This window comes from Lepidothrix coronata, unplaced genomic scaffold (genome assembly GCF_001604755.1).
Source record: "Lepidothrix coronata isolate B3197 unplaced genomic scaffold, Lepidothrix_coronata-1.0 Scaffold96, whole genome shotgun sequence".
NCBI lineage: Eukaryota > Metazoa > Chordata > Aves > Passeriformes > Pipridae > Lepidothrix > Lepidothrix coronata.
In genome coordinates this window covers 510,023-525,760 of record NW_016690276.1, presented here as the reverse complement: position 1 = coordinate 525,760, position 15,738 = coordinate 510,023, and the positions used below count along the sequence as shown (strand labels likewise).

Below are 15,738 nucleotides of genomic sequence, written 5' to 3'. Positions count from 1 at the left end.
TTTCCCTCACAACTACTCAGCCTTACACTGCAGTTCATCTTTTAGGCTGCCCTTTATCCTTCATTATCTGGTATCTTAACTAATAAATTGGATATTGCATCCCTTCTCAACAGGAGTGGAGACTCCTGTTGAATCTAAGCCAAGGAACACCAGTATTTTGAAAAACAGCAAGCTCCAAAGTTTGTTGGCAGTTGTGGTCTAGCTACATGGTTACACTGACAAAGTCCACAGGCATATTAAAGGAAGAAATATAATATTAAAATAAAATAAACCACTAAGACAAGCCACAAAACAAGCAGCACCATCCCTTACTTCACAACTACACTCACAGGTCAAGAATGGTCCCCGCACTCAGTAACTCCTAAACAGCACAAGACAGTGATTTATCGCAAACAGGAAGACAACACCTGTTCCAAAGGGCACTTCCTCAGGGTGCCCATTTTTCCATATAACCATTACAAAGCACACACATGCAGAAGCCAGAGCTAACAGTTGCTCGTTTTTTCTGTTAAGTTCTCCCTGTCACCAAAAGATTCTTTTGCTAGTGGACAGGCAACTCAACTCCAGACTGGCAACTCTCAAGCCAAGACTTAGAGGTTTTACATGTATTTTTTTTTAAACATAAAACACCAATTGATATTTACTAATGTAAACACGAGAGCACTCCAGTCAGCTGAAAACAACCAAAGTGCACAAAACCAAAACTAATGGAAGGGTAAATATCCATCTACTATAATTCTGACTTGGCTCAGCTTTAGAAGAGCAACCTCTCCTTGCATGTGAAAGGCTTTCTTGGATCACATAGATAAGGTATTCTGATAAACTGCTTTCCACTAAGAGGAAGTCCTGTGCAAAACAAATGTAGTTAAACAACATCAAGGGATATTGTTCCATTTCTGAGTAAATGCACAGTCAGAGTCTGTCTGCTCTCTTCAATAAAACTTGTACTTGACCACCGTATCAGAAGTTATATAGACTGTCTGAGATGTATCAAATAATCAGCAGCAATGTCTGTTTTTTCAGTCTTACTCCTTCAGTAACAATGTGATTATGCAGTCAGCAACCATTTCAGTTGTTTATTAGGAATCCAAATGGGATCAGCACACATCTACTGTACAAGCCAAAGGAAACAAATAAACTAAACAAGCAAGTTTTTCACATTTCCATGAAGACCCCAAGCTTCTGCCCAAAAAAAGGACGAACACACTATGAAACTATTAACACACACAGCTTGTGAGAATCAGTAGCAGCTTTCTCAGTCCTTTAAAAAACCAGGCCCAGTTGAAAAAAAAACTGTTTTTTTTTATTTCCAGTTTCTTCTGTGATATTCCATATCACCTTAGCCAAGGGCTCTAATGAAAAAGTTAAGTCTACAGAGAGAGTCTACACTGAGATTTCAGTGTAAAATAAGTACAAGTAAAGAAAGTTAATATATAGGAAAACACAACATAACTTCAACATTTAATTTGAATGTTATTTACTCACTTAAAAAAAAAAAAGTAATTTCAGAAGTCTTGCCTGTAAATACACAGGTTCAACTAGAGCAAACATTTTTACAAATGAATATATTTTGGTGGAAATTGTTGTGCACAGAGAAACACATCTGTAAAACAGGCAAAAAGAAAAGGAAAAAAAAAAAGACAAAAACCAAAACAAAAGACAATTATTTTATTTCTAGGAATTAAGTATTGACACTGCTCTGATGCTGCATGCAAAACACCTAACTCACCAGTTATCTCTGTCGCATCCGAAGCCGGGGTATCTGGCCTGTTGCTGTCTTCTGCAGCTTCATCCTCCTCCCCTGCAGCGGCACCACCCGCGACAGCAGCATCAGATGCCTCCCCTGGGGCTGCTGGAGGGGACAGCGACTCCCGATCCGCGTCCTTCCTCTTCTCAAAGCGAAATCGGTCCAGGTTGTAGAGACTCATATTCTTAACCTACCCCTCCTGTCCGCAGGAGAGGAGACGGGCTCGGCCGGGCAGCCTCTGTGGGAAAACCCAGAGAGAGAGTCGGCAGGGCCCATCAGACACGCACCAGGAAAAAGCCGGCGAGGGGACCGGCCGGAGGATCCGGCCCTCCCACCGAAACGCGAGGCCCTCGGCGCTGTCAGGCAGCGGGGAGGCATCTGCTCACCCACCCACCCACCGCCCTCCCTCCTCCCCTCACGGAGCCCGGGCACCGCCGGCGGGCCCTGCACGCACCTGTCGCGCACCGCGGCCGACTCGGCGGGGCGCTGGGAGGTAGAGGCGGCGGGCGGCGGAGGCTCGGCCGTCCCCGGGGCAGGTGTTGCCCGGCCGGCGGGAGTGCGGGAAGGGCGGGAGTGCGGGCAGGCCGGCAGCGCGGGCCGGGCTGGAACACTGCGCGCTCCCCTCAAGAGCGGGGCGCGGGCATGCCGGCGCGCGGCGATGACGTCACCGCTCCCACCCCGCCAATCGCCTCGCGCGGACGGGGCGCGCGAGCGCGGGCGCCTTCGCGCGTTTTCCCTCGAGAGCGGCGCGAGCCGCTGCCCTCAGGGGTGGGGGCGGGAGCGCGAGCTGGCGCCGTTTGCGGGGTTTGGGTTTCCCGCAGCCTCGCGGGGCTTCGCCGCTGCGACCGTGACAAACCGGATTTGTACCTTCCAGCCCCCGGCACCGCACGAGTGCCCTTTTAATAGCACACCGTTGTGTATTCACACCCTGCCGCCCCACTCCGAAATTCAAAACTTTGGGTGGGGTACCGTGAATAAACCATTATAAAAGATCTGGAGCCCCAAAACACAGGACCGTAGAATAATAAGATGTTTTGGGTTGGAAGGGATCTTAAAAGATTTTGATGATCCTCTGCCGTGGGCAGGGACACCTTCCACTAGACCAGGTTGCTCAGAGCCCCATCCAACCTGGCCTTGAACATTTCGAAGGATGGGGCATCCACAGCTTCTCAGGGCAACCTGTGCCAGTGTGTCACCAGCCTGACAGTAAAGAATTGTTTCCTAACGTCTAATTTAAAACTACAAGCCCTTGTATAGTCCCTCTCCATTTTCTTGTAGCTCCCTTCAGCTACTGGAAGGCTGCAATTAGGTCACCCTGAAGCCTTCTCTTCTGCAGGCTGAACAAACCCAATTCTCTCAGCACTTTTTCACAGGAGAGAATCCCCTCCCTTGGCCTGCTGACTATGCTGCTTTTGATACAGCCCAAGACACAATTGGCTTTCTGGGCTCCAAGTGCACATTGCTGGGTCATGTCCAGCTTCTCATCCACCAGCACCCACAAGTCCTTCTCAGCAGGGCTGCTCTCATTCTGTTCATCCCCCAGCCTGTATTGATATCAGGAGTTGCCCCTAACCCATGGTCTTGTTGAACCTTATGAGAGTCCCATGGACCCACTTCTTGAGCTTGTCCAGATCCCTCTGGATGGCATCCTGTCCCCCAGGTGTGGATTTAGGCCAGTTTTCAGCTTAGGTTCCTCAACATGCTTCCAGGATTGTTCACCTTTGGCAGGACAGATGGAAAAACATCTCCTTTTGAAGTCTTGGGTCAGGACCTGCTGCCAGTCGGGATTTCAGTTCATGCCGTGTGATGCCAGGGCACGTGCAGCCAGGTCTGCACAGGCAAAGGGCCTTGAGGTTACCTGGCATTGCACAGAGAACCTTGCCAGGGCTGAAATGGTGGCCTTAAATACTGAAGTGGCAGAGAGGTACCGAAACTACCTTTACACATGTGCCCTTCAAATACTAGCCACCTGTGAAATAAAGTGTTTCAAGGCCTGGCAGATATGAATAAGTATTATACCAGGGAGCCAGGTGCAGCAGCTATTAAAAACATTCTGCAGTGACTGTGCTGGCTAACGGAAAAACAACCAAAAAAGCCACTTCCTCATCCATCGTGCCAGCCCTGTAGTGCTGGGCTCACAGACAGCTCCTTTACCATTGATGTTATTTGCCTTTTAAATTTCAGCAACCCAAACTGCCGAGCGAGGATCGTGACTGTGCTGTACGAGGTTGTGTGCCACTGTCAGCATAACTTATTTCCAGGCTGCATGGAGGCAGGGCTCACTGTGTTGTCTGACAAACTGGCTTCGTCCTGAAAGCTGGAGGTGATCCAGGTACGTCCAGAAATGCCACCTATACATATGTTACCTCTGCCTGGAAATTCCTTTATATCCAAATCAGTTTCTATCACCAGCAGTTAGCAACTCTAGGGCTTGGCTACCTCCTACTAAATCATGATGATGATGATGATGATGAAGTTTGATTTTCTGAAGGTGATTCTCATGGGCATTGGTTGATGCTGTCTTTGGCACTGTGCATTTTACAACATGTCATGGTGCTCAGTGGTGGCATTCACCCAGTACAAGCAACTAGTTCAACTCATTTGTGCCTGATTCCAATTCTCCCGCCTTTTCCATCAGGCAAATGGCAGGGAGAAGTGGTATGGGTTTCAAAAGGCTTTTCTATCTTGCACATTTGAGTAGTGTCTCCTCTTACTCCAGCCTCAGGAGTTTGTCATCAGGGTTTCCACTAAAGCAAGAAAATAAAACTCAGTACTGAGCAGGTAGGTAAGCTTTTAGGAGCAAAATGATTTGGAGGAACCATTTGACAAATCAAGCTGCAGTGAAGATGCCTTGCCTCCAAATCAAATATTAATCTAATATTTACATAACAGATGAGTCGAAAGTTGTTGGAATCTGCACTGTGCTAATCCCAAATTCAAAGAAGTGGCAGCTGAATGTGTAAATGGAAGAGAAGACAGATTTCCCCTGCAGAGGTGGATGCCAAGGCACAGGTGGATTTGCAGACTGGCTGGTGTCAGCACAGTGCAGTTCAGAGATCATCTGAGGTTATCCTCTGAGGCTATCCTCTGAGGAGGGAGTTCCCGGGCTAGACTCACTGTCAACATATGAAAAGGGCTTTCATGCAAACAGCAGGTCAGTCTGAAAATGGGACAGGGTTTTGCCTGTCAGAACACGCTCAGATTAGTACCAACTTGAAATTCCACCCACTTAAAAGGCAAGTTACCCCCAAAATGGGAATAAAGCACCTTGTACGTACATCAGAAGTTAAGCTGGGTGAGGCCTATAGGAGGAAAAACGAGGGACCATGAGGACCCTTTCACTTTATCACTTGGATTTAGCTCCTTCCTGGGACCTGATAACCATCGCAAAGCTGGTGAGCTTCTTTGCAAAGCATTTCTGCTGCTGTTAGCACCTCTAATGTGCTTGTCTCACACAAACTTATAGAAACACATATAAGCATCTGAAGTTTAAGAACACTGACAAGACTTAGACCGCTTTTTCCCATGAGGAGGGGATAACAAACTATACATGTGATAGATTCAAGTCACATTGTTTGACTGACTTCGAGGACACAGTCAAAACAGCGATGATAAATGTAGAGAAATATGGGCTGTGAAGCTGCAAAGCTGAAAGAGTAATATTAGAAAAGCTGAGAAAAGAACGATGAAACTGGAGAAAGGGGATCATATGCTCAGGTCCGTCTGTATTTGCGACTCAACAAAGCAGTCAGGAACACCAGTGTTGGGGGAAAAATAATATGAAAAAGAGACATGAATTCCATAACCTGGGAGAGAAAGCAAGTTCAAGATAAGAAAACAATGAAAATAAAAGGGCTTAAATTCAACACTCCAGAATATGTCAGATTTTAAAAGCATTGTGTTAACAGGAATTAGCATGAATTTAGAAAGTGCTGCAGCAGATTATTTTATATTTTTACAGTGCTTTGAACTTGAAAAGACTAAGTAATTGGTAGATATTAGTATTATTAACAAGCTATCCTGAATTCCTGGCAAGCAAGGCAGGCAAAGCATCTTTTTTGAGGTGCTAATGACACCATTAAGCTCCTGCTTACTGAAGAACTGACAGATTGCTGTCTGCTATTGTTTTGAAGGCTGATTTGTGAGATTTTCTGGAAGAATGGTAGCAGAAATTTGAAAAGAATCTATTTATATACAGAATTGCTTTTACATGCAACATTAGAGCTGTTAAATTTTACTTGTTTTTACTTAAGCTACAGTTCTGTTGCTATGCCAGTGATAGAGGAGCATACCAGATGGTATGTAGGACTTCTGAGATCATTGTGGAGGTATATAGAGTAGTGATATATAATAATGGCTCAACACAGAGAGAAGCAAAAGAAAACAACATCAGTTTGAAATTACTCATTTAGATATTGATGCAAACTGAATTTGCATTATCTTTAGTAGAAGTAAATTCAATGTTAAGAGTTTGATAATAGGAGGTGAAATATGTCAGGATAAGAAAAGCCACATTTTATGTGAAGTAGTGACAAAGTAGTAAAATTGTTGTTTATTAGTAAACAATGAGCCAAAGCAAAATGTGTCTGCAGCCATTCCTAACAAGTCTCTATTGTTTCAACTATTGTTCTTTTGCCTTTGATTCATGCCCTTTTTTTGCCCTGTCACTTCAAGAAATATTCGCGGGGGTGCTGCTTTGCATTAGGGGAAGGTCTCCATTGACTACAACAAGAGAACACACTGAAGTTTTACTGTGGTATAAAAGCAACAGAATCTGTGACATATATAGGTCCTTACAGCACATCTGTTGGGCCTTGCACGCAGATACTGTACAGCATAGGGGGAAGGTGTTTCTGCTTTGTTATAAATTCTGAGCAACAAGACAAGTTGTCAAATGCAGATGGGTTTTTACTCTATAATAATAATTATTATTATTAATAAATAATCATCTATTTAAGTGTTGAAACTAGTTCAGCTGCAGCCGAAAAAGCAATGAGAGTTGTACATAGTACATGACGTTGCTGTAGCCACCTCACCATACCTAAATATATAAATATCCAAACTATTTTGTTGTGTGAGCTGCACCGTGATTGCAGAGTAAAACCTCAGGTCGGAACTGTCCCAGAGCTGCCTCTTTTCTCCTTTCCCCAAGGGGGTATTCCTTTTTATTGTCCATTGAATTGTCAGCTTCTTCTATTCAGCAGACAATAAAGAAGAACACCCTTTGGGGAAGAACAAGAGGATGAGACTGGTTTTGTAGTATGACTGATTTTGTATTGGTATTACTTTACGTGAGTCTCATTTTTTTGTGTGTATGAGGATACTTTAAAAGTGTCTACTGCTGTTCATGTTTTCTAGGAAAGTGTTATCCCAGTATCTTTTGGGTTTTTATCTGAGGTTATTTGAAATAGTTTATTTCAAGTGCTATTATTTCAAGATTAATCTTATGGAAAATACATATTCTTTTGTCTTACTTGTAAAAAAATCCACAGTTTACTTTTCTCTACATCTCTGAAGTAGTTAGTTGCTGGTTTTGTGTTTCTGTGTATTTGATTAAGAAACAAGAGAAACTTGAGTGTAGAATTTCAGACACTGTGCTCGTTACTCATTTCATTAATTTGGGTAAATACTCTCTCAGAAATGACGTTAAACATATTCAAAAATCTGACTAGCTCTCAAATGGCTGTGGCTTTTTAGAAACTATGCATCCATGATACTTCTGCTGGGGTTTTTAGTATTTTGAGGTTAATCGTTTTCCAGCATGATGCTCCAGAAGAAATAAGTAATATGATTCAGTACTTAATCATAGATTATATGGATTCTGCACCAGTAAAGATGGTGGTTATTTCTCTAGAGATTGAAATGGCAGCATGCTCAAGCCTGATATGCACAACTTGCCACCCTTCCAAGCTGCACTGCCCTCCTCCTGCAAAAGCTCACGTGCATTTTAAGCAGTCCTGATCCTTTGTATGCCATTGTTTAACTTTGTAATTGCTCAGTGAGAAGGTAAACAACTCTATTTGGTAACAGTAGAGTTAATGAAGCTTGGTTTCCTATTAATTGTGGTCTTTGCCGTTCAGCTCCTCCTTTCTCTCCCTGTTTAAGTCCTTAATGACACCCTCACCCAGCAAAGAAAGCTGCCTCCCCATAGCATGTGCTGTATTCTCTGAGCAACCGATTGTGGAACAGAAAAGTTTTGCCTTGCTGTCTCTGAGTGTCAGTTCCAAGGAATTTCTGCTTATTGTAAGGACTTCTGCTTGTCTTTCAAATTTGGTTGAAATGTGAGTGTTCATTTCAGAAGTTTTTGTGGGGATCAAGAGGAGAATTTGCCTGATTGGAAGCTTGTCCTTCTTAGGAAACTGGGCTAAATGTTGCAGCAGCCAAACAGAAGTAAATGTAACAGTAGTAAAAAAAAAATCCAACATGGTAGTAGATTACAGTCATTTGAAGATGCCATGTTGACTCTTGGGGAAAATCCCGAAGGGCACTTCTGGACTGTTTAGGTGCTGAGAATTTGCCTTAGCACTTAGTGCCTTGCAGGATCATGGTAATGTACTGATGTTAGGAGTGCAAACTCAAGTATTTGCATTGTCGAGCTCACCTGGGCATCACCTCTGGCCTTTGTATGCAAGGTCTTGGAAGGGACACAGAGCAAGCTCATGCCTACACCAGCAGAGTTATTCTTTCACCAGGTGTCACCTACTAATGCTCCTGCATACTTAGATAGGCTTTCCTCATTGTTTCTGTATCTTGCTCTTCATATGTAATATGATTGTTATGAGCTTTCCTACACACAGCAGGAATCACTCCTGACACATGCTAAATGTACTGATCGACAGGAATAATGCCCAATCTATTGCTGATTGCACAAAGAGTAGAAATCCACTAGTTATTTCCAAGAAATACTTTCTATTTATGAAATAAAATTTTGGAAGCATATATTTTATCAGAATATTGAAACATTTATAAATCGTTTCCTTAGAAAAATGTGAATCTTACTTATAAAGTGCTTTATATTTCCTCAGAGTCCATTCATGACCTTGAAATAATTGAACTATGTGCAGTACCAGCACTGGTGTTATTACTTAAGTAAAGGATTCAGTCCGGGGGAAGCAAAAAAAACCCCAAAACTTTACTGCTTTCCATACCTGTTGGAGTCGCAATTTTATTGTGAGTGGCAGCTACAAAGATTGGTACCACTTCCATTTAATATACCTCTTAAAGGTGTGGACCTTATGATATTACAGTTGACATTTACTCTTGTTGTTCCAAGTAATGAAAGCAGGCTAGTCCAAACTAGCCTTGTAGGTTGCCTGGTGGAAAGCTTAGTTTCGTGAAACACATTTAGATCTATGGTTTATACCAGAGGACTTTCTTCTGCCCAGATCTGTTCCTTACAACACTCGCTGAATTGTAGATAAATCTGCCTAAGGCTGGAACACCAGTTTTGTTGAAACAATCAGGGTGTTTCACATTTCATTCTGCTCCCACGGCAGATCATTCATGCAGAGTTCCCCACAGGACTGCAGACTATCTTTAGATTATTTAAAACATTCATGATAGTGCATAGTCAGGGATGATCATCTACTGCCCAATTTGTCTTCCCTCAATACCCCTGATTTAGTGGCATCGTACATCTTCTGAGCACTTAGAATCTACATTGGGTCAGAAAATGCTAGAAAGGGGAGCAGTAGTTGCTGTTTCTTTAATACTTAAGGAGTTACATACATTTGAAAAAATGCAGCTTCCTCAAAATCACTTTTACCTGAACTCCTAAATATATGAAAGAAGGGACATAAGTATTTATTCCTATAAGTAGTTGCTGGTGTTATTAACTAATGAAATACACGGTATAGTAGTTAGCTTTGCCATTCATTTATAACAGCACAGTTCAGGAAGCACACTGGATTACATTTTGAAGATTATTCTAATGTTAAGATATTATTTTGCATGTTTTATATCATAGACCTTTGCATTAAAAAACCTGCTGTAATAACTGGGGATGTTTCTTTTAATACAAAACCTGCTATAATGGTTTCTAAACTCTTGGCTTGCTAGAAACTTGACGTATCTTAAACCCTCCCTCCAGGCATGTGCTTAGGGTTTGATTCCACCAGATGACCTCAGGATGCTACTGCGGTGAGCTTAAGTTGCTCTTTGTAAAGTCGAGAATGGAGCCAGAATGAGACCCTTACAAAGGCTTTTTGAAGACACTTTTCTACATACCACCTTCATTTGCTAAGTTACATTGTAAAAAATGCCCAGAGTTTATTAGTCAGATACAGGTCTTCAGCAAGGCAGTTTCAATTGTTTATAAATACCTTTTAATTTCCATTTATACCATATTCAGAGTGTGTCATTACAAGGAGAACTACTAGTATGGTAAGGCTATCAACAACAGCTCAAGGTCAATAGCTGATGACTGAAGAAATAACCATAACAAGCTTTAGAAACAATCTAGTCAGTGTAAGAACTGGGTTTCAAAGGTGATAGCAATCCTGTAGACATCAGTTTGCCAGTCCTCAGGACTTTGAAGGGATCTCAGGGTCAGAAGTGTATGAACATGTATCATTCTCAAGGATCTTGGATTGGCCACCTGCAGCTGAGACCTCCCGTATTTTTTGCAAATCACAGATAAATCAATTTTTTGTTTCAGGGAACCATTTTGCAAGGAGCATAACCTTGAAAGTGCATGCCAAAAGGTATTTTTGTCCTTCTGAGCCAATTGAAACAGGTACATTACCAGTGTGTGCTTGCATGCTTACTTTTTGGCTTACTGCTATCGGGCTACACTGCTGTAATGTAACTCCTATACCGCTGCATTTTTGACATTGTGTAGTACATAAACTGACAGGGTAAAAATGAACAGGAAATTAAAGTTCTTTGGCCCAGATTTCATATAACTGTCCCTGTAACTCATCAAAGCAATATCACAGGGACTTGCATAAATAAATACACATGAGCAGATACATATTTGCACCAAACATTTTTACACTTTTTTTTTCAAATTGTATTTATAAAACCTGATCCACCTACTTTTTCCCCAGCTACTTTTGAGAGAGAGAAGGATGACAATTTTCCGTCCTATCTGTGTAGTGAGATTTTGTGTTTACTCTAAGGTGAAAGATAATTTTCAGGGCTGTGACACAACCAGCTGAAGCTTGAAACACTTTCAATGAGAGAGATTTATTATGCCAATAAAATGCCAAGAAGTTATAATCACTTAATGCACACCCACATGCTCGCCCCACACACACACCTAGGGAGAAACAACCAGCATGGATTTGTGAAAATCCAATGTCAAACCAATTTAACTTGTTTTGAAGCAGAGCAGGAAGGTTTATGAACATGGAGAAAACAGCAAACGTTGTATATATTGACTTCAGTAAGGCTTTCTGCAGTGTGTCCTTATGACATATCAATAACTTGGGGTATCCTATGGCAGAAACACAATCCTGATTAAACACCAGAACTGATTAATGGCCCAATAGTGAGTGGTCAGCATAGAAGAATATATCATATGGGATGTGTTCCCATGGCTTTTGTCCAATCCTTGTATTTACCATCCAGGTCAGGGGATGCAAACTGCACGTGCCCAGCTTGAAGATGACACCAAACAAAGACAGGACTGTAAGCATGCTGGAGGTCCTGCATTGAAATTAAGATTAAAATTCAAAGTGATCTTGCAAGTTGAAGAACATGTTTGAAAGAAATTACATGTTATGCAACAGCAAAAATCACCATTCCACACAGGACAGACAGAAAATAGCCTACATAAACATTCTTCTGCAGAAGCAGAACAGGACATGCCACTATGAAGACTGGAAATGCCATGTATGTTTGTATTAAAACAGTACATCCCAAAGACTGCTCTTTTCTTTGAGTAGAACTGTTATATCCAGTGCTCACTAAGGCAAGGAAACTGTGTCCAGTTTGGGACACAGTTTGAAACATACAGTTTGTTTTATTGTGGTTGGAGATAGTTCAGAGAAGACCTCTGTTTATTCTCATTTCTCTAGGTCATGGCCTTTAAGGGAAGGTTAAATAAATGGGACGTGTTGAATATAAAGAATACCAAGGAGAACATGTCTTCCAGTACACGTAAAGATACAGCAAGGAGGTAGAGAAACAGCTGTCCCCTATTTTCATGAAAAGCAGAACAAGTACTGATTGCGTTAGGCTTAAGAAATTCTTTCAAACCATAGAGGTAATTAAACATGAGAGCATAACATCTGGTGAGGTTATGAATTCGTCATCATTAGAAACTTTTAAGAACCAGTTAGGCAAACATCTGTCAAAGCTGACATAGTTATAGTTGATCCTGCCTTTAGGCAGAGAAAGAACTGGATGATCCTCTGCAGCCTCTTCCAACTACATTTTAAAAATTACTATTTCTCTCTCTTTCTCTCTTTCCTTAGTATGCTTTTCGTGGTTCCTTAATCTGTCTTCTTGTGTCCAATTTTGATAAGAACAACAGGGGACAACTCAGAAAGTCATGCAGACCTCATAGAAGCTGTCCTTAATTTGGCCTTTTAATTAATTTTTACCATGTAAGACAAAAATATCACATGAACAAGCCCATGCAGTTGATTTTAATACATTGCAGTTTTCTTTGGTCAACATGTACATATGTCAAATGAGAAAAAATGATGTTTGAGCCTATTTACAGTGTGGGTTGTAATTAGACTACTAGGGATGTAACAAACTCCCAAATTCCCAGATCCTGCTTTTAAGGTAAGAACAAAAAGAGGGAAGAGGTAAATGTTGAATAAGGGACTGGTTCTCAAGCTATGAAGAGCCAAACTACAGCTTCCGGAGATAGGTATTGTTGCCTCTGGGTACCTGCTGCTTCTTCCTACCATGGTCTTTGCCTCTGTAGTGCAGGGATGAAAGGAAAAACAGGCCATGGCTGTGCAGTCAGAGTTCACAGCCCCTCACCATAACTGCAGCTGTTGCTGAGGTCAGATATTTACTGGTCTGCTCAGGGCTGGGGCTGGCAGGAGTTCTCTTATCCCAGCTGCCAACCCCACTTCAATGATGAACTTCAAAAGACGGACAGACAGACAACCATGGCCAGCATGGAAACAAGCAATTTTCCTTCTCCTCCTGCAATCCTAGCAAAGCCAAGAGCTGTAGCATGGAGATCATCCAGCTAATGCATCTCTGGCCCCAGAGGTGGGAAATCAAGCTGACATAACAGTCCATACAGCAGGTATCAACTGAGGGCCATGGCCCCATATAAACACAGTGTTGTCCCTGGTTTGTTCCTGGATCCTAAAAAAGGTCCTTTTTTCACTGTCAGAATCAGCACAGAAGGAGCTTGGCACCACACAAAATTAATCTCCAGAGCTTTTCCAATTTCTAACTCTTTATATTCACCTCTTTTTGAAGGGCAGAGCAAAGGGGATGGTCAATAAGGGTTTCTGAAGACATGCTTCACATTTTAAGGCTTTGTTGAGATTTTCAATTAAAACAGAATAAACCTTTTGGGATGAAAACAAATGTACCTCTTAATTGGCATGACACATTGAAGAAAAATCAACACATTATGTTGCCTACATAGCATAAGCTATTTGCTAAGTATTCCCTAGCAAGTACTGTGATGCCTTATTTTCTGACTTTCTGATATGCTGACAGCTCAGTTTTCAAATACTCATGAAGTCATTACCATTTTTATCATTTCTGGCTTAGCTTCACCCAAAAAAAATAATTTTCAAGTACATTCTCTCCTTTAAAAAGATCAAGAATAATAAAATACATATTCTTAGGCCTTTCTCTTTTCTATGGCTACTTGGTTAAAGAATCTAATTATGACAGAATTTTTTACCGGAGCGAGGCAGGCTCCATCAGCTGCATGTCAAGAATTTAATTACTGCTCCATTAATGTCTTGAGTGCCACTCTGGAGAAATCTCTTGCCATTGCTATCGATAGCAAAGAACAAGTTCTGTGCTAAGTGCTGGCCCACTAACAATTTTAATTTTCTGCAGAAGTCTGGTCGTCAGGCTCCAAAGGAGGGAAACGAGGAACAGGGATGCTGCTGATGTAGGAACCGAAGGAAGCTCATTCTCCTGGCCACCAGGGGGAGAAAACTGCCACTGGCATTTGTGAAGCACTCAAAATCAACTTAAAGACGCACCTATTTTCTTGCTAAGGTTTTTGAGGCTTAGGTCCATCAACTGTCTTATTGAATTAGTTATGAGAAAACTATTCATTTTAGTTTTTTTCTAAAGTACTGTAAACCCCCTAATGTAATACAATTTTATTAATTAAAAAATAAAATTTAATTATTACATGGATCATATTCTCTCCTTCTCTAAATGTTGCATATTACCTTATTTTAAAATTAATCCTATTATTTTTAATAGGACTGAGTGCAAAGTAAGATATAACTTAACATGAGTAAGTACAGAAAAATACTGCTTTAAGTGAAAGGAACAAATCTATTCAAAGTAGCTATGCAACATGACATACTTGCTTCTTGGCCTCAAATAAACTCTGAATAAGAATAGGAAAGGAACATAATGCATATAAACGTTGACTTGATACTCAAAGAGAGTGATGTGAGTTCAAATTACTTTCTAAATGGAAGGAAAGAAGAAATGTAGGGGGGGTCACATCTTGTTGGAACAACTAATAAAAATATATTTGAGATTAAATGACAATAATGTGAGTCCTTCCTGTAGTACCTTTTACAGATATTGTATCTCGTATCTCTCTTTCTGAGCAGGTTTTCAGCATGATTTCATGGAAAACATCTTTTTTTCCACATGTTTACATTCATTGTGGGGAAAATAACCCACAGAAAATAGGATGTATGGCACAACAGCAAGTTCCATGATGGAACTATTTATAATAGAGCTCAACTTTTTAAGTAGCAGCTGGTCAGATTTAAGAGTTGGGATCAATTTTTTCCCATAATTAGGACTAGAGCTGACTACGCCTTGCGGTCAGGCAGACGAACTTAAGAGTTAGGACCAGTTTTGGGGTGGTGTGTAGGTAGCCTCCAGCTCTACTAACCAAAAAGGCAGAAATGATGCAACAGCTAACTGTCCACTAGATGCCAGGCTTCCTTTGCGGAGCAGAGCAGTCGCTCCGGTTTTCTACACGCTTTATACCGATGGCCCCTGCGATCCCCTTCTCGCTGATACTGTGGACAGAAGCTTTAGTGTTTAGCACCAAAACCTGATCCCGTTCAGGCTACCTCCGGATTTATCTCTGTTATTTCCCACAAATCTCCAAGAGAGGCAAAATGCTTTTCAGGAGGACTGAAAATAGAAATTGTCTGTAAGAAGAATTGGGCATTTTCCATATCCCTCTTTTCTGTACAAGCAGAAAGCTCCCAGTGAAGAGAATGGGATGAATTTTGTGATTGACATACTCAATCTGCAAACAAACCTAGTTGAACAATGGCAAGGAAGATTGCTGACTCTGCCTCCTGTGCTCCTGCTGCCGTCATCAACAGGTAGGTGACCTCCAACCTCTGGCTGTCATCAAATAGGCCAACCAGCAGCTCAAAATATTGACTTTAAGCTACATTGGGGCAATATTTGCTTTCTGACTATCTTACTTCTGTATTTGAAAGAGGCTGCCAGAGTGCAAGCATCCCTCTGCATGGGGGGAAAGGGAGATGGTGGGCAAATAGCCCTACCACCTCGAGCAGTACCTGGGGCGGGGCACACTCCATCTCTTGTGGTGGACCAGCCAGAGCACCAGCATGGGGCAGACTATGCTTCAGCAGGATTGCACACCTCTCCAGGAGGTCAGCAGCTGTTGACAGTGCTACCCCTGCATGCTGGCACAAATTCAGGCTTTTCTGTTGGGATTTGGGTTACCTCTAAAAAAATGGCATGGCTATTGGAAGACACACTGGCTCCAGTTTCTGAAGAGACCAAAGTTGTGTGGTGCTTGTGGTCTTACTAAATGGAGGGTCTGGTGCTCTGACTCCCTTATCATTAGAATCATAGAATGATTTAGGTTGGAAAAGACTACC

General features: G+C 41.8%; 1 protein-coding gene and 1 long non-coding RNA gene across 2 annotated transcripts in view; one reads left to right on the top strand and one right to left on the bottom strand.

The window, feature by feature from the left end:
• SMARCAD1 (SWI/SNF-related, matrix-associated actin-dependent regulator of chromatin, subfamily a, containing DEAD/H box 1) overlaps positions 1–2,323 on the bottom strand; it is a 42,881-nt gene extending 40,558 nt beyond the window's left edge. The window contains exons 1-2 of the mRNA XM_017822248.1: positions 2,202–2,323; positions 1,730–1,985 (exon numbers count right to left, since the gene is read on the bottom strand). Coding sequence (XP_017677737.1) covers positions 1,730–1,928 — 199 coding nt within the window. The 5' untranslated portion in view covers positions 1,929–1,985; positions 2,202–2,323. The remainder of the gene's footprint in view (positions 1–1,729; positions 1,986–2,201) is intronic.
• A 226-nt stretch (positions 2,324–2,549) lies between these two features.
• Positions 2,550–14,365, top strand: LOC108500878. Its single transcript, XR_001876044.1, has 3 exons — positions 2,550–2,707; positions 3,932–4,079; positions 13,736–14,365. It is a non-coding gene; the product is annotated as an uncharacterized LOC108500878 (long non-coding RNA).
• Positions 14,366–15,738: the final 1,373 nt, after the last annotated feature.